The following is a 27,809-nucleotide window of genomic DNA, read 5'->3' as shown; positions in this document are numbered from 1 at the left end:
GTAAATGTTTATAGATAGATAATTCCTATATTAAGCGACGGACTCTGTCAATAGATTATCAAGAAAATTGCTTAAATTCCAAAAAATTTAATAAAAATGTAAGCAGCAACTCAGTGTTAATTCGATTGCCGAAATCAAATTGGAAATGATAAATATTAAGAGAAAATTTTCAAAATCACTTGGCTGTTCATCCAGATTTTCTTTTACCACTTGTCATATATATGGAATATGTATTTAAAAAATATATATAATACGATAATACGAAAAATTCACTTGAAATGTAACAAAATCTTTTTGTAAGTTAGGTAAATCAGTACCCGATTCCTTTTTGCAGCAGAAAACTGAATGAACATCGTGATATGATAGTTACTAACCAATCACCGGGCGACTCGTAGGAACTCAAGCATATCTAGTTTTATTGGTTTTATTACCCGCTCGGGTCTGAGGCATGTTTTTCGCTTTTGTTTTGGACGAGGGCTAAGGTCTTAGGGCTTGCCCTCGACCACGACGAAACTATGGCTCTCCATTCAAGCAATACTTAATGACCTAGAATCATGTATAGAATGTAACGTGCCTACAACAAGATAAATTATGTACCTATTAACATTTGCATACTGTTGAAAACGGCTAAATGAGCTTGTACTATTATGTGAATATTATATTACCTATGTACCTAAAGCGAATAAATTATAATCTCATTATTTTTTGCAACGAATTTTGACATTCCAATTTTGAAACGGATCATCAAAAATGAAAAAAATTGAGTAAAAGAAAAAAAAACATTTAATTTTGCGTTTCAATAGCAAAACAATGTTATCATGTCATGTTTTGATTACTTGGGAAACCATTTTAATAGGGATTCCTATTTAATGATCAAATATACCAACTTAAGTTGGATTCGTCGAATAACTAAGGAGAGGACCTCATTTTCAATGTTATTTTCTGTTTTTTTTTATGAAAGTAAATGTACAAATAATATTTATATTATTAAGTGTCAAATCAAAATTCCACGAATTAATATAATCAGACTTTAGTAGGGGGTGAGTGTTTAAAAGAGTGTTGTGTGTAAACGATAGTTGAAATTTTTTATTTTATTTTGCAACATTAAACAAAAAAGCACGCGAGAAGCCAAAATCTTGTCGAGTAAAGTTTTATAAGATTTTGGCTTGAAACTGCGTTACGTAGACAAGTCTGTGCGTCACAGTAACCCTTGGGAATGCTCTTGTTGCAGTTGCAGCTGTTAGGACTTCATATCTCTTACTGTCGCGTACGACATCCATTACTTAAAAAAAAACATTTCCCAAATACAAAAACCAATACGGTGCAAATAACTATATAAACTAAGTACAATTTACATATTCTGTATACTGTTTCAATTTTTAACTTTTAGTGTACCTTATTTCGTCAGTCTAAATAAAATAAATTCCCATCGTCCGACTACATCTACAGACGTAACCCAATTTAAAGAATTAAATTAACCTCAAAAAGATGCGGTTATTAAATAACTTATTTTAAAATAATATTAATAAACAACAAATTATATCGTTCCAATCAATATTGAATAACAGTGAAAATATTAATGAAAATAAATAAACAATGAATTATAGTCAAAATATTCAATGAAAATAAAACAGTTGGAAATACAAGTTTAGCCATAAAATCTTCATAAAATTCTTTTTGCATTAGTTATAGACGGACAACAGAAAATCTTATAAACTTCGCCAGTCCTGTAAGGACGACGTTTATTAGATTTTATGCAACAATATAATTTGTTTTATAAATGTATCATCTTACTAATAAAATATATTGTCTGAGTAGGCCTGGAATTTGTGTCATTGTGTCTCTAACTCCTTTCAGTATTGGACATTGAAAGAGATAAAACAAAGAATAAGCAATTCCAGGCCTAATTTGAAAATAGTTTTAATAAGAGGATAGATTGTATATACAAAGTCAACATTGAAATAAAGGCCTTAATATTCATTAACTTAATAAAAATTTAGTACTGGCAAGATTGAAAATCTATTTTGAATCAAATTACCGGAAAAGCCTCAGATGCTAGTCGTCTAAACTATTAACATAATTGTTAATACCATATATGGTACTAAAATTGCTCGGTCAATTTAAATAAATAAAAAGCAAATCAGATGTGAAAAAACCTCATAATTACACATCTACAATCCAAGGACCTGAACATTCGTACTAATTTTTGTACTATGATCTTGAGCGGGCTAAGACAAGATTGTATATTCGCGGGACCTAATTTCTAATTAGGAATCGCAGTAACCACATAAACATTATATTACGTGTTAAAAGAGACCCATATTATTTGCAGCTAGTCTAATTATTATTTACCAATTTTTAGAGACCATTCTCTGATTAAATAATAAATTATTAATCAGAGAAATAATAAAAAATCAAGGAACATACAAATATCGAATTTGTTGAGTTTACTATAGCGCAAGTCGTTTATTACAATAAAAATTGGACACAGATTTGTCAACAGATTACGGTGTTTGTTTAAATCAGTATGCTCATTAAATCAACTAAAAAAAATTGCAGTACGTTATATTTTTATACATTGATATGAACAAGATTTTTGAACTAAATGAGGTGCCACATAGGTAGGTGTCTACACAGTTTCGGGTATCCCGAAAAATCACTAAATCCTATTCGTAACTATATAGCCTTAATTTCGCATCGCGTATTTACGTTGTATACGGTGCCAGTGTGCCATAGATAATTGTGTTTTTTATATTAACGAACAGGTATGCGGTTGAAGAAGAAGAATGCGGTTAACCTGATGGCAAGTGGTCACCGCAGTTTATGGACGCCTGCAACACTAGGGATATTGCACAAACGCGTTGTCGACTTTATAGCCAAGGGTCTTTTGCCACAATACTCTGTATATATCGGAAATAGCATTTTCATCACGATTTTATAGCATTTTCATTACTCGCGTAGACTTCGTAATAACCGTACTGTTTAGCTCGTAGTATCAATGAAAATCGCAAGCTCACTAACCGTGTATAGTTTAGAAATCTCATTTTACCGAAATGGTATATGCAAATGGTATATTTCGTAGCAACTACACATTTTTATATAGGGAATCCTCCCTTGGATATCGTGTAATTGTGAAATGATTCGTATATTAAATTTTATGCCTGCTATGGAGTCAGATGAAATCAGCAACAAAGTTCGGATGTATAAAACTTGTATTAAATGTCGAACATTTTAAATCAATAGTCTTCAATCAATATATAATTTTCCGTAGCTTATTAGACTAAGATACATGTTCGTATCCTAAAGTAATATGTCAAATAACGGATTACCGTATAAAACTTCCTTAAAGTTTAGGTAATGATAAATTAATACTAGTTAGTATTGTACGGAACCTTATAGATTTAATATCGGCTTACAAAGTGAACAGTTTCTACGGGTAGTCGCGTATATTTTGGATAAAGGCAGTTCGCAAAATTCGCGTATACATGTGATTTAAAATTGGCTCTACGAATTATGCGTAAGAAGTTTAATGTATAAATAATATATGGGTATGTTTAGCTTTGTATGTTTTTCAATACGCTTAACTTTCAATTACCACTTTTATTCGTTTCAATAATGTCATAATTCAAGCCAATCCTGTTATACTTATTAAAATTTACTGAGTGGAAAAGCTATCAAAAAGAACAGAGAAAATATAATTTTAATACCGCGTAAAAACCTACCTGTAAACGACTCATAATCAACGAGATTTAATCGCCTACATCATATGATGATAAATATAATATTATAGGTACAAAATATAAAAGCAGGCTGTGCCAAATCATCGGAAACAGGAGCCCTTTACGCCAGGAAATCAGCATGCTCGTTGCGTCCTTGTATTTCAGTTACTATAACTATTTGAATTTAATCGGGACGATTTTATAAAAAAAAGACTAGTTAATTTATGTTACTTTTGTAAACATTTTTTTGCTACGTGCTGAAAAGGTAACTGCTTAAGCTCACATGACGGGAAATAGGTGTGAAAACATATCAAATGCAATAATCCAATACACATATTCTGTGGTTTGGTTGCAACACTATTCATATACACCAGTGGTCAACACTGACGCCCGTCACGTGAACCAACAAGTATTGGGAATTACACCTAAATCTTCTTAATGCAGTCTGAAACTATTTATATAGTACCATATACACAGCTTTACTTACAGTCGCTTAATGTTCATTTACTTTTATCAGTAAATCTGAACTTAGTACTAGACGGACTCCATATCCAATATTAAGTTACACCTTGCATATTTAATCTACACCAAATGTTTGTAATTTGTAACACTCCATAAACTTGGAACATGAAATCATTTCCACAAACAATAGATCACAAAACGCAGACACTATGCACTAGTAATCTGCAGAGGTTCCTACAAAATCGTGTAATGTAAAATGTTACTTACAATTAGTATACATTCCAATATTACATTTACATAGATATAATAATTTACAGTTAAAATATTAATTACAATGATCCCAATGCCCATATAACTAGTATCTTGCGACAACATTTTTGGTACAACTATGAATAAGTATAGGACTACGACAAGTTATCTTGTTTTTAATATCACTGGCTTCTAAAGCCCGGGCAGTGTATAGTTCCTTTGGAACCTCCATATCTTCGTCGGCACTTGGAACTATAGAAACCTCGTATATATTAAACATTGCTAATTCGATTTCGTGACAGTGGCTATCATTATTATATGATCGGAATGTACACTAATTATAGAATGGTAAACGATCAAAGTTAGTGATTGCGGTGCGGAAAGAGGCCTCAAAGCAGCCCCGATCCTCTCCCACCTCCACACAGTACACCTGAAACAAACCGCATTGTAATTAATACTACATTTATAATATTTCAGTAAACATTAATTGCATAATATCTTAAAACGAAGTTCCTTGTTTGAGATTTTGATAAATAATAGCTTTTGCCCGCGAACTATGCGTAAAAAATATTCCACTTTCTCGTTTCTCGTGTAAATATTCCAACATTGCGCAAATATTGATAGATATGTGAAACTTGTTTTTACCTACAACTTATACAAAGTTAATCGTCACATAAAGTTCACCATAACCCTAACCCTTTTATGTAACTATTATTAAACATCCAGGAATAAACTGTGAAAACCGTTCACAGTATCCATACAGCGTGATTCGCGTACAAAATAAACACACAAAAACAATCACAAATATAGCATTTTAGCTTTTATTTTAAATATAGCAAAGAAAGTCATATTAAATCGCAATCGCACATAAGAAATATTAGTTCATTCGCATTTCTGAAAAATATGCTCCCATCGTCATTTACTTTATAGACCAAGTAAAATCTTACTAATATTATAACGTATGTATGTTGGTTACTCTTCCACGCAAATTCTACTGGATCGATTGTTATGAAATTTGGTACATGGATAGAACATAACCTGGAATAACACATAGGGTACTTTTTATCCTGAAACTCCCACGGGAGCGAAGCCCCGTGACGCAGCCAGTCATTAATAATAAAACCGGCCAAGTATGAGTCCATACAAGGTTCCATAAAATTACCATTTAGTAATAGAATTGATGTAGGGACAGCAGAGTTCTTAGTACCATGCCAACCCCATTTTAATATTTGGAACCCTAAATATTAATGTATCTTAACTGTGAAAAGTTTCTAATGAACTAATTAAATATTAATCAGTTTTTGTGATGAATCTTTCAGTTGTATTACTCATGTTTTGTCTTCCACAATGATATAGATCATTCGCTGCTAGCATCGTAAACTATACTGGTTAATTATTTAGTTCACGTGTAAATACGACACAATTCACCACTAGATGACGATAGTCATTAAATGATATAAGATGCCTTTAGTGGACTTGAATGGAAATCTGATACCAGGTAGCAATAGCACACTAGATAAGTAAATAAATTCGCTTTCCAGACAAATACATAAATTTAGGGCATAGAAAATTGTAAAATATATAATAGACTATTTAACCGTTTAGCCAAGCTTAGCAAGTTGTATATAATATATAATTTTATTTGAACGTGGTATATAAGCGTAATTGCATTCAAAACAATTTCTAACTTTATCAATAAATTTAATTATTGGTATATTGATATTGGTTAAGATCAGAGAATTGCATACCATGTATTTAATAAACTTAGCCGCAACAAGTCAGTAACAGTATTATGAAAAATATCTTGAGATTGCCTTAGGGTAAGAAATACTTCGCAATAGATAGCAATTTGAAATCTGCATTATTCTGTATTTTTAACATTCAATTGAGGGTTAAATTCAAATCGACACAATTGTTCAAATGCAATATGCGCAACAAACTTATCTCAGCATCAGCCAATTCAATGATCCCGCTGCTGGAGCACTGGCCTTCAATTAGAATGAGGGTAAAGACTTGAATAAAATCTGACGCCAGTGTTAGTATTTAGTAACACACTCATTATGAATGAAGTCACTTAAAACTAATATACCGAGCTGTATTTTTGTTTGGACATGCTGAAATGGAATAACTTTTAAGACTTAAAAACACCTGTTTGTGTTTGACAACCAATTTACGGTAAAATACAGATAATAGCTACAGATAATAGCTGCTATGCTGCAGAATGCAGATGATATTGATCTGGGATTTTATTTATCAAACATTTGCACATTACAAATTGTAACACATTCGCATTAGCTTAATTTGCACTAAAATTAACATGTTATCATAAAGATAATACACTACAACTGCAACACTTTTTATCATTGATTCGAGTGAAATAGCACATAGTCGATCTCAATCATGCAAATTGTAATAAAAAGAAAAGAACGACATGTTGCGCGTCAAATGTTCCCTAGTGTCCATGGCTTAATATTGATAAACTTCACTACTAATTTCACAAAGTACTTTTTGACTGTTCTGGTTAGGGCTCTCTTCAATACATAAGACCCATAATTTCAAAACAAATATTTTATTTCAATAACTGCAGAACAGATACAAAAGTTCGACAATAAACTCCTGGTGGAGCATGGAGTTAATTGTCAAAGTAGTAAACGGAAACAACAAAACAGATGATTTTGCCAAACAAATACAAAAATTAAATAATAACTTATTTTATGCTATTAATTTTTGAGAATTCTATATGAAATGAAAGAAAATAATTATGCTTACCTTATTTTTCTTTAGTCGATGCAGGGGTAGCGGCTTTAGCCGGTTGAGGGATGATTGTAATCTCATCATTAATTTTCAAAGGCTTGAGAAGGGTATCACCAGTCTTCGCCGGCGGGCTTGGCTTACTCTTGTCCATAACTCGCTTGGCAACAACGCTATGCGCAGAATACACGTGGTTTTCGAACTGTTTGTACATGCCGAACGTTGCCGTGCAGACCGTACATTTGTAAGATAGATGTGCCGGTTTCAAAGTCAAATTATGATCCCTTGAAACATGATTTAGTAATTTCCACTGGTATACCTGTAAAAACATTCAACATCTTTAAAATCTAGCTACAACTCCTCACTTTCTATTGAAGTCACCTCAAAAGACAGTATATAAAATCTAAAATACAACAATATCTTACCCTGCCACAAACAGGGCACCTTCCTGCATCTTTTCCTTTGTTTGCAGCTTCTTGCATTGAACTGGTAACTAGACCGTGAGAACCTAACAAGTGCCTCTCTAGTCCCTGGTCTGTGAAAAATCTGAAATAGCATTTGATAAATTAATTACAGATACTTAACATACGTAACAGACACTGGGCTGCGACGCTTTGCGGCTCAGGATGAAAAAGGCAGCAGGGATTACATAAAAAATTACATACCTAAATTGACATTTCTGGCAATTCAAGGGTGGTCTATTGTATATCATTTTTGGATGGATTTTGACTTTGTGAATCCATTGCATATGATTCCTCAGTTGTTCTAAGTCTTTTATGTAGCCATCGCAAATTTCACAGATAACGAAGGCACTCTTCGACTGTTGCGATGTGGGTTGTGGGAGTACCGGCGCTGCGTGGCGGGGAAGCGGGGTTATTGAGATAGATGGTTGGTGCGTTGATTTGGCTTTTCCATTATTCTGAAAATATAAAAAAGTAATTTTTATTTTCATTTCCGATAAGACTTGGGTGCATGTCAACATGCTGTCAAACATAAACTAGTTTAGTACAGTCAGTACATGAAACATTAATTAGTTTAAGTTAAAGTAATATTGAACAGTCTTGAAGTATTTCTGTGAAAATATTTGTCCACGCTTGACGGGTCAAGATGAGAATCATCATCAGTTTGAGTATAAAACAGTGGGACATACTTGTAGAGATGTAGAGTTCCTTATCATGACTCCACCGCGGAGGATGGGGATTCCTTGTATTGGGGTCCCTCGCGGGGCAGGGGCCATGGGGGAGCGCCCGCGGGGCCTGTACTGGGAGGTTACGCCCGCCATCAAGTTACCCATGTTCAGAGACGGCCGGCCCATGTTGTTGCCGACGGAACGGTTGAACGCGTTTTGGTAAGGACTCATCATGTTGTTACGCGATCGTGCAATCTGTAAGTCAAAGTTAACAACATTATATTATACGTACTAAATACTTAATCCCCTATTATATTTTTATCAATATTATGTGTTAGCGAAACTGAAAAACCATGCTTGTTTTGTGAAATATATATTTATTAGGAAGTTTTCTATTACAGAATGTAGCCAGCTTCCTACGCGGATTATGGTAGTGAACTGTGACTACTTAGTATAATGGGAAACTATAACCAATACTTTGTAATAAAATACTTTATTTAGCATAGTTTGTTAAGATTATTTAATTTTATTTAATGATTTAGTTTTATTTAATGTTCAATTTATCTGTAAACATCTGATTATGGCGCTAGTGGGCCTTAAGTTACCACAATGTTTAAATCTGCTTTTCCAAATAACTCCTTTCAGTACATGAAATAATGACATCGTTTTTATGCATCATCAGTATAACGTGAATTCAATGGTGATTATTGCTGAGCTGTCTACTCATATCTTTAGTTGACGAAATTTTGAATCGATAATTTTTTCGATTGTTTCATCATTTATTTATTTTTGCATAGCATTTATGCCAAGTTTCAAGAAGATCAGTAAAGATTTTCGTTATTTTTCATACAAACTTTACACCAAATTTTTACCAAGGGGTCGAATTTTGAAAATTCCTTATCGTAGCACTATGTAACAACTTAAAGCTACTGACCAAATTTCGCGTTTATAGCTTGAATATTCCAAGAAATATTTTTCATTACCTTTGGTATTTTTGCTGGTGGCTCCCATTCTACTGGTGGTGCCAGGTTCACTTCTGGCTTAAACTTCTTAGCACAAGGGATTAAGTGTCGGGCCAGCTTGCCCTTGCCATTATCTTCAAATGGACAATTTGCACACTGGTGGTATGCCGGTGCTCTTTCTAATTTACCTCTTACATTATGTTCTGCTTCCATATGGTACAAAATATCATGAGGGCTTTTAATTTCAAAGGTACAATAATTACATTTGTACACATTATTTTTCATATGAGGAGTCTCTAAATGATGAGCCATAACAAGCATAGATTCTGTTTTAAAACTACAATGTTCACATTTCTTTTGTGTAAATGTGTAGGGGGCATTATTTTCTTTACTAAACTCTACATTCTTCATAAGTGAAGCAATAGATGTTTGTGTTGCTTTTGTATTATGTCCAGACTTTTTCTCTCTATAAAGCTTGCGATTCTGTTGTTTCAGCAAATCATTTTGTACATATTCTTGTACAAGATTCAACCCAATGTTGACAAAAAACTTTCCTAGTGAGCAATCAAAATAATTATCTGATTTACCAGAGCAAACTTTCTCTACTGTCAAATCAGTAACATCCTTAATTTCTTCAATAGAGTCTGCTTTGTCTTTAATGACAACAGTGCTATTTACATCATCATCACTTATTATATCATCATCAGAGTCTGAAGAACTTTCTCCATCCCAAGATGCGTCATCATCATCATTTGTACGGTTTCTTCGAGCTGTATAATAAAATTGTATTAAAATATCTTACCTAATCTTAAACTTATAACTAAGATGTTACAAATTAGAATTTAATAAATATTCAAATATGTGAAGTCCACTTTTCTTTTTAGGCACTGACAAAATGAGTAACAAGATGTCTTTTTAGTTCCAATAACTAGAAGACTGGAGAAAATACAATAGGCCTCCACTGGAATTAGTTTTAATTCTATAGAGATGCAACTGCATTTTCTTTTTGAAAAGAAACCTATTTTAATGGAACAGCAATGTTCAACACTTGATTAGTGCTTTCTAAACTTACCTCTCTTCTTTTCTTTTTTCTTTCTCTTTTCTTCTTCTTCTTCAGTTTCTTCTGTTTTTTCAACAGGTTTTTCTTCTTCAGAGTCCTCAACTTCTTCACCTTTTTCTCTTTTCTCTTGCTTTTCCTTCTGTCTTTTTTCTTTTTCTAGCTTTTCTTTCTCAATATGTTCTTTTTCTTCTTTGGCTCTCTGTTCTTCAAGTTCTTTACCTAATACATCTACAAATTCTCTAAATGGCTTTAATGACGGTTTCTCGTAAACATAAGGTACTATAAAAGAGGGTGCTTCAACGACAAACATATCATCTGTTAATGAAGGTAATATAGACGGCTGTGCAATCTGTATACCCCCTGTAGAAGTAGTACTAGTGGTAGTCTTGCCACTCACCGGAGTAACAGTTGTGCCTCGAGCAACTATGCTTTGATACAAATTCTGTGCAGTCATGCTGGAGCTCATAGACGTGTTAGAATTTTTACCCTGTTGATTTGAGCTTTTTCCAGCTAAAATAGAATTTGTATCTATAATGACTACAGTCGGCTCCTTCTTTTGACGATTGCCATGGTTCATTTTTGCCTGTTTGTTGGCCATCTCAACTAGACCTTTAGTATCATTAATAACTATAGGTTTTTTTCGTGTTAACGGATCTTCTAACTCGATTTCCTCAATATCATCAGATTCATTACCATTCCCCAAATCATCACTATACTTTCTACGTTTAATTGATCTACTGCTACGGCGCAACTGCATATTTTTATCATTTTTTTTATTTACCTTTGGACTGGGTTTAATTTCTTCAGCTACAACACAATCATCATCGTCATTATCACTTTCAATTTCATGGATCTCTGGACTGGGACAGTCTTCAGAATTACCATTGTGGTTGTCTATTAATTTGTCATTATCTATTATGATAACATCAGTGCTTTTATTTTTAGCAGTGCTTTCTTGTGAAGTTTCATCTCCACCCTCTCCATCAGAATCAGAGTTGATACTCACAGTATCCTCAGCTCTTGGTAAAGTAGATATTTCTGATCCTTCATCTGAAGAGTCCTCTTCAGAATCCACTTCATCAGTTTCCTGAAATGAAATTAAAAACAAATTAATTATGATTCATTTTATATGATAATGTAATATGGTATTATTATTACTTTTTAATGTTAAATTATTTCCTCATTATATTAAGTATGAAATAGATACATATTTCACAATATACATTAATATATTTTAGCCCTTAAGTGCCTTGTTGGAAATAGGAATCTGCATTTTTTTTATCATCAATACTACCAATGTTAACTAAGAATAAGAAAAATACATTTATTGTTACTCAAAACAGGAACAATAAAAGCAGGTTGAATTTCTACGAATCTATATATTTCTATAATCTATCCTACTCTACCCAACACAGGTAGAGTAGGTACTTAGTGCACTAAACAACACAAGAAACCTTTTTTCACACTTACATGCTCCTAAACCTGACATGAAAAAAGTTGTAATACCAGTTGCTCACACTACAATACTAAATGCTAACACAAATAAAAATAAAGTACATAAGAGTTTTCTGCTTTTCTTTTACCTACTTTCATTTGTCAAAAAGACGCCTAATACCTCCTCAATCACTTCCACTGGTCTTAATGAGGATAAAAATTGAAATTTTCTGACAGCTCACGTAGCAGTATCTGACATTAAGTTTCTGACACTATTCATGTTTTTTTTACACATACAATATGTACTATATTTCTATTATAAAGCTAAATTTCTACTATAATTGAATTTTGTAAGTTCAAAAAGTATTACTATTGTAAAAAAAACTATTCCACATATTATTCAGTATTTTAAAATATACTTGTTTTATAGACATAATAATGTCTACAAAACAAGTATATTTTAAAAATTAAATGAATATGTATTTACCTCAGGATGAGCATTTGGAACATTAACATGGTCCTTAGATTCATTTTCATGGTCATTATGATCTTCTAATTCAGACTTTTCTTTTGCACTACCTGTGGACTCTGCATATGATTCATTACTATTAATGCAGTGATTATCTACAGGGCTATTATTGCCATATTTGTGTTCTGACAATGTTGTATCTTTCGGCTTCGCAGGATTAGCCTTCTGCGATTCTTTTATATTATTTTCACTGTCATCGCTATTATCATTGGTAACTGTATTTTTCTGGACACAAGCACTTGGACTGGACTCACTACCTAAGTGGTTGCTATTCTCTGTATTGTTGCTGTTCATGCAATGATTCAAGCCGTCTTCAATGTTTTCACCGGTCGTATTTATAAGATTAAGCTCTTTCTCAGGTGATTCTGAAAATGATGGATCCACAGGCTCATCCATAGTGCCATTCATAATGTACTAAATTTACATTCCATGTCCTACACCTGTCAAAACAAACATCTTATTAGGTTAGGTTAGGATTAGATTCAAATATATGATCATGAGAATGAGATACCAAGTGTCTGAGCGTCACATTTTTTATAGTGAAGACTGCCCCCTCCCGCCGCCCCCCGCTCCCCCTGCAAGGCGCTAGCAATCAAAATGGCGGTTCTATGGTACCGCACTTTATAGCTACGTGTACAAAATATCCTAGAAATTTACACTTCAATTATCCAAATCACGAAAAAGGTAGATGTGGATAAATGAAGTTGTTTGAAACTTTGTTTACATATGATCACGTAAACTCAAGATCAACGCGCCAAAGATAAGCAAGAACTTTCGCTATAATTCACGTAAACAATACAATAATTCATTTAAACATAATAAGGACAATATTGAATAATTTCATTCTAATAACAATAGTATAAGAAATTTCATATACGAAATGCAAGTACACAATAATACTTTGTTATTTATGTAAACAATTATTGCCGGTATTTTAGTGCTTACAGCCGAGATAATACAAAGTAAATTACATTTTTTACGATTTAATTAGGACAATTCCAATTATACTTACTCCCATCAGTGGTACGATGTTGGTGAAGCTTTTTGGTTCACCACTTGGTTATTTCAATGGTGGAAGTCGAAACTATTTCTCCAAAGAAATTACACACAACTTTCTCAACTCCTAATAAGTTTTAAATAAATAGAAAGAACACTCATCAGGAAAGCTATTTATGATATAAAATCTGTATTTACTCAGTAAAGTAATTTAATACATTACAAAATTAGGCGCCAGCAAATATCTTTTGACCACCGCACAAATGCAATATGGCGGCTTGCTTTGAGTCACGTGACTTTTTATGTAGTACCTACGTACCAGTAGACACTATATTCACAATAGATTGTTTCTCATAGGATAGATAGGTAGGCTTGAAAAAGCAGATTTGGTGATCCCGACGAGCAGAAAACCGACAACTGCTCGTAGTTCGTCATAATGATCAACTATATCGGTCCCCTTATATTAATTTACTTTTTGAACTATATTTTAAGTGTTCAAATATGGCATATTATGCAAAACTCAGCGCAGATGGCATGCTAGGACAACTAACCAATCGTAGTGCGAGTAGGAAAAGGAAGGATTTAGTGGATTGTTGAATAGGCTTTCAGAACACAATGTGTTAAATACAGGAGGAATTTAAAATGATTCAAGTCCATTGTAAAACACAATATCTTTATTATTGAACATTTGTAAATCTGCAACAATATTGAAAATTAGCGTTTTTGCCTCCATTGGCAATGTGTACCTTAGTAGTACCAGAAGCACCATCAGCTTTGCGTAAATACCCTATTCACTCGCTTAGTGTACATGTAGATTATTTTTGTGCTGTCAACGTCAAACCATACATTAAGTTGTACATCTGTGTATAACGTCACGCACGTCAGTCAAGTCAATTAATTGTCATGGTGGGACGTAGGTAGTAGGGAATAAAGGTGTTTCTTTTTATATTTAATGTGAATTTTTACTTTTAACTTGATGTTATCTTTAAATAATTTTGTTTTCTTTGTTTCATTTTGTACTATATACAAGATTCATTTCGTCTTTGTATCAAGGAGTGAAAGCTAGTCATTCGAAAACATTGTAATGGTGATAATAATGGCATATCGTGTTTTGTTAGTTTTTATTTTCGCTATATGTGTAAAAACAGAAGAAGAACCGACTTCTTCACATATGTCTTCAAAAGAAAGATTTAGTCTACGGTAAGTACAATAGATAAACTTCGTAAAAGAAAGTTTGTGCTGAATACTATGAAAACCAGGAGTAAGAGAAAATTTGGAACGAAGTACCTATGTTTACTAGAGCTAACATCATTGCGGTTGTTATCTTTGATGACATAATCATAAGGGCTTTTGTTAGCATACTATGCAATTTAGGCATAAAAGATGCATGTGATTATAAATATAATATTCCACCCACATAAGTAATGACAATGGACAACAAGAACATTGTTATAAAGAGGACAACTATTTTAGTTATTAGTACAGAGCGGTCCCGTTATATCTTCTTATGCCTTAATAATTCCCCTTTTAAATGTCCAGATTTTATTAATCTTATAAATTATAAATACAAAAATTTTTAATGTGAAGATATGAGGATGTTATTCTCAATCATGCAATATCTACTGGATATGGCAATAAACTCTGTTGGGCATGAAAATGTATTTCTTAAATATTTTCTATTATATCTTTTTGGTCCAGGGAAGAAGCCAGGAAAATGTTTTATCATGCTTATAATGCATACATGGATAATGCATATCCTGCTGATGAACTGATGCCACTAAGTTGTAAAGGGAGATGGAAAGGTATCACACCTAGCAGAGGCGATATGGATGACACTCTTGGCAAGTGAGTATAAGACATGCACCTGTATTTTTGATTTCATTCAGTGGTTTCACAGATCAAGGGTCACCGCCCTGGCGGTGACCCTTGACCTGTATTTGCATTTTCACCATATGAGTATTAAAATTCAAACAACATTTTTTAAATAAATAGAACTGTGCACCAATTTTAAACCACCATTGCAAGTGCTATCTATCCAATTGTTCTCAAATTAATAAATATATTTCTTAATATCCCTCTAAAATGAGTAGCCTCTCCGAATGGTTCCATGCATTGGACAATTATTCTGAAGCCATAGTGTTAGTGACCACTGTTTGTGTGATTCAGTTCACAAGGTGATTGGGTAATTTCATACCGAATGTATTGACAGCTCCAAGTGTTTTATGGAAGTACAATAGATGAAACCCTAAAAGTATTACCTAACAGTCATCACATCACGTTAGGATTGGTGACTGAATGACTTCCAGGCATTATGATCTTGAGCCTGCCTTATGGCTCATGGACTTTGTTGCATGTCGAAGTCCTTATCATATGCCTGTGTTCTACCTTCATAGATAATTCTGTGCATTGAGTATTGTGTGTGAATGGTGGCTATTCTATAACATTTCTTCATTCTTCTATAAAATTATTCTATTATCTGATTGTGTTCACAATAAATCAATATGCCAGTGGATTCTATATAACAATTTTTATTTATTTTTTTATTAAAGAAACCAACAGCGTTTACAAAAGGATACAATACAAATTCTTATTGAATAATAAGGCCAATAAAAGGTTTCTCTCACTATTACAATAATATAGTCGATTGATACAGGTGAACAAATGAGAATGACTATGTAATGACATGAGTAATGAATATGTAACAAGCAGAATCCTGTGGAATGAGTGTACTTAAAAATGTTTTAGAAAAACAAAAGAAGTCAGAAGGAAGTTAAATGGGAAAGTTTGTGGAAAGGAAACAATTTTTAAATCCATAAAATTTTCTTCATTCATTTGAGAATGTATGCTTGCTTCATAAAGCACATTTAATGTTTTTATGATTAATAAAAAGTATTTGTTATTAGGAATGTACTATACAAGTACATATAATTGGAAATGTTATCTATGCTTCTATAGAATACTTCAGATAACTATTGCTGTTTATAATATATACAGTTTTTTTTCAACTAACTGACCTTGATGTACTTTTGTTTTACCAAGGTTTCTCTGTTATCATTTTGAGATGGAGTAAAAAGGTGTTGATGTCTCACATATTGCTGCCTTGTTAGCTGAATTACTATTTATTAACATCTTTCTCAAAATGGAAATGTAATGTAGTAATTTATATTTCTTTACTATTCGCCTAAACTCTATATAATAATTGACACAATAATATTAGTAGTAATGTTTTTTTTATACTTTGCATTTAAAACAACGCAAAAATCCTTACCAATTACATTCTTCATACGTTGTTCATACGTAACAATGCAATGTGGCGTATGCTAGTTCGCACACTTGCACATATATTGTTAACATACGAATTGGGTTTGTATTGGTCGGCAATATAGTCAGTATTAATCAAGGTATTTTGTTTTTTGTTAATCGGCAGTTGTCGATGTTTCACGAATAGCGACCTACTTTCGTTTCACTAAATATAATGCAACACCCATTAAAATACTTTTTTTTGTATACTTTGACCATATACTTTAAGTTCTTTGGAATAAAAAGCCTTCTGGACTCAGAACCAATACCTACGCCTTGAAATGATAATGACTTTCAACGGCTTTCCTTTTACGAGTATGTGTCTAATCTTAATTGTTACTTGTAACTGCTCTTAATTGTGATTTGTGTAGTGTTAGTAGTATTAGATTATGTAGTAATTCATACCGTTGTCGAAACAGGTCCTCATTCGCTAGTTCCACAGGTTCGTTCAATGCTGCGGTAAAGTTTGTAGCGCAGCTCAACTTCGGCCGCTTCTTCTTCACCTGCGATTTGAAAATCGGCAGTAGACTTAGTTTTAAGTAAATTTTTGACGTCAAGTAATGTAAGCATATCATTCTAAGTTGAATAAAGATTTTTGGGTGTGTTTCCAGTTTCTCCCTGACTCTCGTGGACAGTCTTGACACACTGGCGGTGATGGGCGACTTCTCGGAGTTCAGTCGCGCCATGAAGCTTGTCATCAAGGACGTCACCTTCGACCATGACATCGTCGTCTCTGTGTTTGAGACTAATATCCGTGTCGTTGGGTAAGTAGTAATGATAAAATAAAATGACTGGGTGTGTGCATAAATTCCACTTGAGATCGCTCTTGAAAATGAGTACAACATCAGATCTATATCTACTTTTTGAATATCTACTAGCCGATCACGTAAGTATAATGTTATATATCTATACCCTTTCCATCATACAGGTATATAGCTAGATATTGCGTGATTTAGTTACTGGCGTCCTCATATAATATAGAATATTTTGCATTCATATTGTACCTAGGATATTTGTATTTATAGTGTAGTAATATTTTTGGCTTTGCTACACGGTATAATGCCTTTCATAAGCGTAAATAATTGCTTCAAGATAACATAATATTTTCAAGTTACATTTTTATGATTTATTTGATTACTAGCCGAAGCCCGCCACTTCGTTAGTGTGGACGAACAATATTTGGAAAGGAGTCATAATTATCAGAGAAATTTAATTGTACAAACAAAGCGTAACGATACCTATACATACAGAAGATGTTTATCAGGCTGTAAAACTATATTTCCTATAGTTTAACTGGATATGAGTCTTCTTCAGGTGGTCGAGATCTTCGAGTTTTATACATCAACAGGAAATACTCATCAGGCTAAACAACTTTTGTTAGAACGTCGTTTCTTTTTCTTTCCATAGTTAAGCTGTACCATCCTTGTTCTCCATCAGGTGTTCCAGTTTTCAAAATCATTTACACCCTTTCCCAGGCTTAATAGGTATATAACAAATAAATCCGTCCAGTAGATTAGAAGATTAGCGTATACGTTTGTACAAACAGACAAACAAGCAGCCATACAGACAACATTTTTTTTCTTCAAATTCTTACTTTCTTACTATGGACTCTTATCGCCTAATTTTATTTTTATGTAAATTTATTCAATGTACACAATTTTTTTTCTACTGTTTTATTATACCTATGTATTTATTATTATACTAAATAAATAAATAAATAAATAAATATATTAGGACAAATCACACAGATTGAGCTAGCCCCAAAGTAAGTTCAAGACTTGTGTTATGGGATACTAACTCAACGATATTATATTTTATAACAAATACATATATAGATAAACATCCAAGACTCGGGCCAATCAGAAAAAGATCGTTTTCCATCATGACCCGACCGGGGATCGAACCCAGGACCTCTCGGTTCAGTGGCAAGAACTTTACCACTGCGCCACCGAGGTCGTCATACTGTTTTATTATATATACTGTTTTATTATATATATTGATCATGATCATGAACACATCATACGTTTAATAGAAAACTTTATTTGGTTTGTTCTTTATTCACAATCTAGAATAATTGGATCACATGACATCGATTTATGTCTGATATCGACGGTAACGTGTGTGGCTTAACCATATATTATGGAATATTCACGAAAGCACATAAATACGTGGCACTATTCTCTCTCATGGGATAAGGTCGAAGATCAACACGGTTCCGTCGGCGATATCTTAATTTAACCGATTCAATAATGTATGATTTGTATGACAGGGAGAAGGGATCAAATTATTAGAACCCACTAATATCATAAAAACCCAAGTTTTGACGTAGTATGTGTGATTTCTTCCCCAATTTTTCAAAAATTTTTTTTAATTTAGTTTGCTTGAAAAAAAAGTATAATAATATTTAAGTTTTTGCTCAAGAAACTATTTTGAAATAATAATTATTATTTATTTATCTAACTCTCCTCGTGTTTGTAGTGGTCTGCTGTCGGCGCACGTGATCGCGACATCGCTGCAGCCTGAGGTGCCGGTGCTGCAATGGTATTCCGGGGAGCTGCTGGCCATGGCTGAAGACCTCGGGCGGCGGCTGCTGCCGGCATTTAATACCTCCACTTCCATACCCCATGCTAATGTTAGTAGTTATGGGCTTAGTGCACGATTTTGACGTCTAGTATTTGAAAGCCATCGAAAATTTACACTAAACTTAAATATGTTTTTGACATTAACAATTTAAAATAAGACTCGTTCTGTCAATGTTAAATATACTTTAGTTTAAACTGTTTTTAACTTTTTATGATTTTTTTTGTATAACTAACCCATAATTGAGTTAGTGTTACTTTAAATCATAGATATATTTAGACTAAATACAAATAAAATTAGATTTGGACAAGGCGAAAGAAATCTGTCCCATGTTGCTTGCAGTGGTAAACATCCATTCAAACATCTGCGTGTCATCTGGATTAAGCTGTTTACAAACAAACTACACTTTGTTTTCTTTTTGGTTTTAGTGAATTATCTTGACTTAAATGAGTAATCTTTTGTCATTACTGTATACATTTCAAATAATAATAACCATATGATTATTTCGTGTCACTTTGTCCCAAACTGTAAAGGTTTTGTCATAGAACCTTTTATCTGCAGTCTACAAACATGCCTCTATAAGCAAGCTACTATAAGATTATTTTCTAATACATTAGCATTTTAAAAATATTAGAATAATAAACGTGGTAATACGGTGTGACATCAAAATTAAGAGAGAAAAACATTCGTAGGTGAATCTTCGGCACGGCATCCGCGGGATGTCTGAGTCGCGTGAGACGTGCACGGCGTGCGCGGGCACGATGATCCTGGAGATGGCCGCGCTATCGCGGCTCACTGGCAACCCTATCTACGAGCAGAAGGCGCATAAGGCTATGGATCGGCTTTGGAGGATCAGACATAGGTATACCTCGGCCTAAGCCCTAACCAGAGTTAGGTAAGGTAGTTAGCTAACCAAAGGTTCCTTGTCATGTGTTGTGCACTAATGCGCTGGGTTTTAATGTCAGTCCTGATGAATTGAAACAACTGTAACTTTCATTAAAAGACGCACCTTGCTACCTCAATTTACACAAACAGATTTGGAGGTTATCTTAGTATTTGTTAATTTAATTTAGTTTGCTGATATATTTTTATAAAGAAAACTAAACCTATTTTAATTTTGATTATTCTGCGGCTTTAACGTTGATGAGACTGCTATCATTATCTACACTGTAACTATAACAGCAAATATAGCTAGATTTTTCGTACAAACAACAGTAAACAGCCTAGGCCCTGGCGTCTTTCTCTTCAATAACAAGAATGGTGGTCACTGCATTCAGTATTATATTTCCAGGACGTCAGACTTAATGGGCACAGTAATCAACATTCATTCAGGCGACTGGGTGCGTAAGGACTCTGGCGTGGGGGCCGGCATCGACTCTTACTACGAGTACTGTCTCAAGGCGTACATTCTACTGGGGGACGAGAAGTACCTGGCGCGCTTCAACCGGCACTACAACGCTGTGATGAAGTACATCAGTCGAGGACCCGTGATGCTTGCTGTACATATGCACAGGTTGAACTTTTTTCCCAAAGTTAAGGGAAAAGGCATTAGCGCACTGTTGCGAGTGATATAAAGAATATTGTAACGCGGAAAGCAGTGCTTCCGCATGTCTACCACGTGTTCACTTCAAATTTTCGAAATATTATGATTCTTAATTAAAAAAGCTTTACAATTTTTAAAATATTATTACTAATATTTTTATAGTTTCAAAAAAATATACACTGATGGGTTTGGCAGGCCTCACCTGCAGTCGCGCAACTTCATGGACGCGTTGCAGGCGTTCTGGCCGGGGCTGCAGGTGCTGCTGGGCGACGTGCAGCCCGCCGTCGAGACGCACGAAATGCTTTACCAGGTTATGCAGCGGCACACCTTTATACCTGAGGCTTTCACCTCCGATTTCCAGGTACAAGCTGAAATATTTTTTTCCCACCTGTCATTATAAATATAATTACTAGACTAATAATAATAAAATTGCAGTCACTTGGATGGAGAGGCTATACATATATTCTGCGATTTTATTTGATTAACGTAAATTAAGTTTAAAGATCTGTATAGAGATAAATTTTTGATGATCAATTATGATGTGATTTTATTTGATTAAATCAATCATGATGTGATTTTATTTAATGAAAGTAATAAACTTTAAAAGTACTGGACTGATTTTGATAAACTTTAGCACAGAAATAGACTAGACATCCTTGAGTAACATAAGTATACATTTACATAACGTCGAGAGATTGGATCTTGATTGATGTTCAGGTGCACTGGGGCCACCACCCGCTGCGGCCGGAGTTCCTGGAGTCGACGTACTTCCTGCACCGCGCCACGGGCGACGACCACTACCTGCACGTGGGGCGGGCGGTCCTGAAAGCGCTGCAGCAGCACGCGCGTGTGCCGTGTGGATACGCCGCCGTAAATGACGTCAGAACTAGGTGACTTTTTGATTTAATAGAGTAACACTAATAATTAATCTTTCGGAATTCTTTTTAGCGGCGGACGCTCCGAAATGCCTCTAGTACTTTTTTGAGAAATACAATACTTGTCACACCGGCCGGCCACCTTATCATTTATCTTAAGATTGTACCTTGTTTGATTTTAGATTATATTTAATTTTCTTCATATTATTCATTAATATTTCGTCCGTACTTACTGTAACTTCCTTTAATTTTCAAGGCTACACGAGGACAGAATGGATTCGTTCGTACTTGCGGAAACGTTTAAGTACCTTTACATGTTGTTTGGTGAAGATAGAGACTTGCCAGTAAAGTTGGAAGACTACCTGTTGACCACGGAGGCGCATTTCTTGCCGCTGTCGTTAGCCACTGCTGGGAAAAACGTGTCATACTTCACCCTGAAGATTGACGACGCTGATGAAGATAAATATAGGAAGTAAGTTTGTTAGTGCAGTAGACTTAGTTTTAAATGAATTTTTGAACTCAATAAGAATCATTGAATAATAATTTTAAATTTAATTTTGAAGCTGTACTACAACAGTGATGGTGCTATCCTATGATCGTAAATTTGCGAGTTCGATTCCTACCTACTCGTACCACATGAATCTGTATACCAATTTAAAGCATAGTAAAGCATCAATGTAACTTCCCACTGGTAGGCTATTTATTTCTTATATGTTTAAACAAGATCTAATCTGGCGTCCCCTCAATTAGCTATAGCCCGCTGCTTCGCCCGCGTTTCCCACAGAAACAGTTCTTTTTTTCTGCCTTTCTTCATAGTTTTTAATACGTAGTAGTATAAAAGCAATATAAAACCAAGTAAAAGTATAAAACTAAGTGGCTGTCTGTCGCTAATTATGCTAAGTTGGATTTGAAGCGGGTTTTTAAAAATAGATAGTGTGATTCCTGAGGAAGGTTTAAATGTATAATTTATTATGTTATACCCGAGCGAAGTCGGGATAGCCCGCTAGTTAAGTATATCTATATAAATTTCAAGAATATTGAGTAGATAAAACAAACATACAAATTACTGTAATATTGCATAGTCTGGCAATGTTGCCGGCCACTGTGTTGCAGCCACATATTGCAGTAAAATATGGCCCGTCTAGAAGCCCCTTTAGACTAGCGGCCAGCCCAGCTGCGCTCGGGTAAAACCAATAAATTATACTCCTAAACCTTCCTCAGGAATCACATTATCTATTGGTGAAAACACGAACTGACAGACAGACATTTTTTATTGTAAGATTGTGGTTCGACCGCACCAATTTCTGTGCCCTACGCAATCTGATCGTCGAGAACAAGGCGTCATGTAATGAGTTTACACTGTTATCAGGGGCTTTGGTTGTTATACACTTTTATAGTACACTGAACTTTATTTTCAATTCAATTAAAATTGCAAACCTATTAAGCATATACTAAATTGTTTCTGTATAATCGAAGGTGTTTTTTGGTGAAAAGTGTAATTCTGTTATCTTAGAATTCGGAGTTTCATAATTGTGAAACTAATACTAAATGTGTGTGACTAATATATTTTTTACAAAAAGCATTGTTATCTATTTCTAAATAGATATGGATCTATATACACATATTGTATTGATTGTCCAGGACATGTCCGAACACCGCATCTCTGGTGGCGGAGAAGGTGCGGCAGCCGATGAGGCAGTTGCTGGGGTCGGCGGCGCGGCCCCCCGCGCGCCTCCGCCCCCTCAACGATCCCCGCCAGATCCACGCCCTCGCTGACATGGGCATATCCGTGTTGACGCTGCCCGACGGCCGTGTGCAACTGTTATACACCACCAGCACGGTATGATCGCTAACTTTTTCTATGGCTCCGACGACGGTCTTAATAATGATTACTTCTTTAACTGTATTACAATATTTATAAGCAAATTTGTTGACAGTGATGTAGTGAAAGTAGCAGAGAATTTTCACTACAATTTTCCAGTGAAGAAAAACTTCGCGAGAAAACCTTTTGTTGTTTTGGAATGCTGAACTCTGGCACGTCTGGTACATTTAAGTTCGCCTGAGCGCTGTGTGGTAGCTAAAAAAATACTAATATTATAAATGTTTAAGGGACTGTTTCACCATTTTATGTTAAAATATCATTTTGAAATTGGAGAGATAAATCTGCCTGAAGCAATTTTCCAGTTGTGTTGTCCAAAACACAATTTTAAAACTAACTGTACGATGTGTTAGACATCTATCAGATACTTTACCAGCAAGCGGTGAAACAGGTCCCAAGCATTTTATCTTTCCATAAATCAGCTAAATCAGCGAAAAAACAGCGGATGACCTAAAACTCTCTTATGACGTCATAACTTATTTAGTAATTTTGGTTTTATTTTGTTGTAGGTTAGAGTTTCGTACCACAAAAGGTAAAAATGGGGATCCTTATAAGATCACTTTGTTGTCAATCTGTCTAGACTCTGGTCTTAGGAACACACACATAGAGGTATCATTGCGGAATCTTTTAGCTGTGAAGAAATTTTGAATTTTACGGAACTCTTGGTGGGAGACTAGATTTTGAACTTGCTGTAATTTGTTTTTTTAATACACGTACTACGGCTGGGTAATGGCATCTTCTTATGTCTTCCTGTACTTTACCTTTTCTTTACAGTTGCTATGTCCAAACAACTACTCTCCAAACAACTCTCGTCCTTGATCATCTTTTTTATTTCGTTTATACTTTCTTCCATATGGTTTCTTACATTAATTGAAATGTAATTATATTACGATGTGTCAATGTGTTTTGTCATTAGCCGTAGTGGAGTGCAATAAATCTCATTCGGAGGTTTTAGGGGGAGGGCTTAGTGCTGTCATTGCTAGATCAGCTCTTAAGCCCAGGCCATTTCTTAGCCAAACATTAGTGGGTAGAACGCATATCCCTCCACACGAATCCTGCGCTTGTGATGTATTATGTTGTGACGTCGTCCATAAGCGTGATTTTTTTCGTTATACTTCAGGAAGAGTAGTTTTCCACTAGAGTTAGGCGTATTGAACTAATTAATTTTGTGTAGTTTTATTAATAACTGTAATCAAATACAGTTAACTGAAATAGTTAACTGCATTTGATTATATTACTGAATGTAATTTGCAATCCATATTCATGTCCTTCATTTTTCTAAAGGCAAAGTCGGCGAAAGACGCAGCGGAAGGCCTAACATTTATGCGGGAGATGTCAAAATGGAATTCGCTGAGCGACGCGGAGAACGGCGTGACGCCAGCGGGCGTGGCGGTGCGCGAGCGCGTGTTCCCGGCCGGGCCGGCGCACTTCGGCGCGGAGCTGCGCGCGCCGCGCGCCGGCGTCGCCGCGCTCGCCGCGCCATCCGACGCCTGCGCGCCTCTCTCCAACGCGCTACAGGTGCGCGACAGATTCGCCATCGCCCACCGCGGCACCTGCACCTTCGCGCAGAAGGTGCGGCACATTCAGGCCGCCGGCGCCACCCTCGCCATCATATTCGACAACGTCCCAGACTCCACCTACGTCACTACCGCCCTTTTCGCTATGTCCGGCGACGGGAAGGACGACATCAAAATTCCCGCAGTATTCCTATTCTCCGAAGAGGCGAAATTTCTCTCTGACGCTCTCCGAGATGATCCCGACCTGCAACTTGTAGTCGGTGAGCTGAAATCTTTACAGAAAAAATACGAACACACTTGTGACGAAGGCTCCTGCGACACCGTACTTACTACGCAACCGGAGACTGTAGATAAAGAATCTTTCGATCATCTCAAGCGTGTACTTAGTCAACTAGTGACCCAGTTCGAGTTATCCCTCTCTAATGACGAGCAGAGTGGACAAAAATCCTGTCAAGAACCATTCGAGGGATTAAACATATCAAAAGACAAGTTCGTCAACGACGAACGAAGAGTGGAAGGGCCACCAAATGTGTGTTCAATCAAAGTTGAACAAAAAAGCCGGGAAACGACCGACCAGGCGCCGGATGCTAATGCGGATATACCATGAGATTTGTCTTAGGTAGTTTTTTAAATTGTAAATAAAATTAATTGTATGCATATGTATAGTGTACATATTAAGATATATAAGTGAACCTGAGGAATATTTGTGCCTTTTCAAAGTCTAATATTCGGTTCGTTTATTTAATTTTTTTTGTTCATTAAATATTTTTACAGCACACAATTAATATTTTTACATTTCTTATTACAATTTTATTTTCAAAATATACACTCAGATAATGTAACTAAGGTAAGACGAAAACAAGACGTGTCTTGTTTTCATCTTACCTTAGTTACATTATCTGAGTGTATATTTTGGATCACGTCCATATGAATACAAGTTCGACCACCAAGTCCTGAATTTAGTCGAATTGTATTTTTAGAAACATCCCATTCAGAATACAATCTTTAACCGGTGATCTTTTTCGCTGTACAAAAAACAATAATTAATACAACTATTTAATAAATACGTGTTTTTAAATTTTGATTATTTAAAAATACAGTTTCTGTGGTTACCAACCTTTACATGTCTTTGTCTATCTTTAATTTATATCAAACTCACTATATATATCAAATGAAACATTAATACATTGTATTATTGATAATCATCCTTTCCAATATTATAAGTTCAAGGAAATGATGGATATTTGAATTTGTATTACACTTTCACGCGACTAAACGTACTCGACTAGATCATGAAATTGAGCACACTATTAGAAGTAAATGATTATTTATCCGTGAATTTTCACGAGAAAGCAGGTGCTCAATTAGTACGTGTACCTACGTACCAATGATGGTTACATAAGTTAGGCATGTGAGAAATAGGGTCTTTCCCTAAACATTATTTAAAAAATAAAATAATAAAAATGTGTTTTTACGACAGTGCATATACACATAATTTATTTCAGAATTTATTTCCTACATATGTACCTATTGGTTACATTTTTATACAGGATTAACTTGTAATGTTCTCCAGTTAACTAGTACTATGTATATAGACATGTTTTTTATTTTTGTTGATCTATACTATATGCAGGCGCAAGTATAGATACATGTATATACTATATATATAGATCAACCACATTAGGTATGATCTTTAGAGATCATACCTGATTTGGTCATATTCTTATTTTGTAAATAATAGTTTAGGATTTATAACAGATCAGAATCACTTTTTATACAAAAAATATGATATTATTTAAAAATTAATTTAATAATTTTGTAAATAATTAGGATCTTAATAATGTAAATCTATATAATTTAATCAATATATATATTAGAATACAAATCAAAGGAATTAACATAAGCTCGAAACTTGTGTTAATGAATACTAACTCAAGCATACTATATTTTGTTACACGTATAGATAAAAATGGTGATGTTATGATTCCTATTATAGACGAAATTTGTGTTATACATGTTTCCCCGCCATAGGAAATATTATAATAAGTGCATCACTGAAATCATAGACATATTGACTTGTATTGTGCACCAACGTAACAGGTGGCTTGTGTTGGTGCTGCCATCTACGCAGAATATTGCATAACATTCCCTATAGGCGTCTGTATTTTCACCTTCTCGGTTGACTTTTTTTGTAGGACTGATGTTAAATCTGGATTGGAATCGACAAAGAGTTTACTGTGTCCTGTTTTCTTTTTAAACTATGCAATTTATGATTAAATATTGTAAAAAAAACTGCTTATTCCTTATTTCGTTATTGTCATAAGTGTTAGTGATGGTGATGGATGGAATATCGTGCCGGGTTGTCTCGAAGTAATAAATATTCGTTCATTCACCATTAATTAATTTAAGAACTTTGTTCTTTCTTCCTGCTACGTTATACTGACCTTAATAGTATCCGCAATTCAGTGCTGCCATCACACTTTTATAACTTCTTTTATTTAATTGCCAAAACTAAAACAATTGTAGGAGAATGCTTACTAGATAATTAATTGTATTAGAAAGTATTATCTTCTTCTTCTATCTTCTGTATAAAAGCGAAAAACACTCACTCACGTATCACGAAATTTCGAAAACTACTGTGCTCTTGAAGATGAAATTTGGCAAGAAGGTAGATTGTGATTAGGAGACTTACGCTAAGAACGGATATTTCGAAATCCCATCCCTAAGGGGGTGAAATAGGGGTTGCCAGTTTGTATGAAACTTTTGAAGTCATTTCTGAAGTAATATTTTGAAGTAAGACACATGAAATTTTTAATTTAAATTT

The 27,809-nt window shown here is 34.5% G+C and overlaps 2 protein-coding genes across 2 annotated transcripts; one reads left to right on the top strand and one right to left on the bottom strand.

Annotated features, from left to right (window-relative positions):
• Positions 1–1,062: 1,062 nt before the first annotated feature.
• Positions 1,063–13,561, bottom strand: LOC128682850 (histone-lysine N-methyltransferase, H3 lysine-79 specific-like). The gene is made up of 9 exons (XM_053767785.2): positions 13,308–13,561; positions 12,254–12,735; positions 10,345–11,419; positions 9,294–10,042; positions 8,332–8,565; positions 7,847–8,100; positions 7,607–7,727; positions 7,200–7,500; positions 1,063–4,860 (listed from the first exon to the last, which is right to left on the bottom strand). Exons 2-8 carry the CDS (start codon positions 12,701–12,703, stop codon positions 7,201–7,203), a joined length of 3,183 nt encoding a protein of 1,060 aa, XP_053623760.1. The 5' UTR covers positions 12,704–12,735; positions 13,308–13,561; the 3' UTR covers positions 1,063–4,860; position 7,200.
• Positions 13,562–14,176: 615 nt separating this feature from the next.
• On the top strand, positions 14,177–27,279 carry Edem2 (ER degradation enhancer, mannosidase alpha-like 2). The gene is made up of 11 exons (XM_053767734.2): positions 14,177–14,491; positions 14,990–15,136; positions 17,203–17,355; positions 19,070–19,223; positions 19,864–20,033; positions 20,463–20,684; positions 20,910–21,075; positions 21,432–21,604; positions 21,846–22,061; positions 23,231–23,429; positions 24,753–27,279. The coding sequence occupies exons 1-11, from the start codon at positions 14,376–14,378 to the stop codon at positions 25,590–25,592; spliced, it is 2,556 nt and encodes an 851-aa protein (XP_053623709.1). The 5' UTR covers positions 14,177–14,375; the 3' UTR covers positions 25,593–27,279.
• The last annotated feature ends 530 nt before the right edge of the window (positions 27,280–27,809 follow it).

Source organism: Plodia interpunctella, chromosome Z (genome assembly GCF_027563975.2).
Source record: "Plodia interpunctella isolate USDA-ARS_2022_Savannah chromosome Z, ilPloInte3.2, whole genome shotgun sequence".
NCBI lineage: Eukaryota > Metazoa > Arthropoda > Insecta > Lepidoptera > Pyralidae > Plodia > Plodia interpunctella.
The sequence above is the reverse complement of the archived record's forward strand: the minus strand, read 5'-3'. Positions and strand labels throughout refer to the sequence as shown.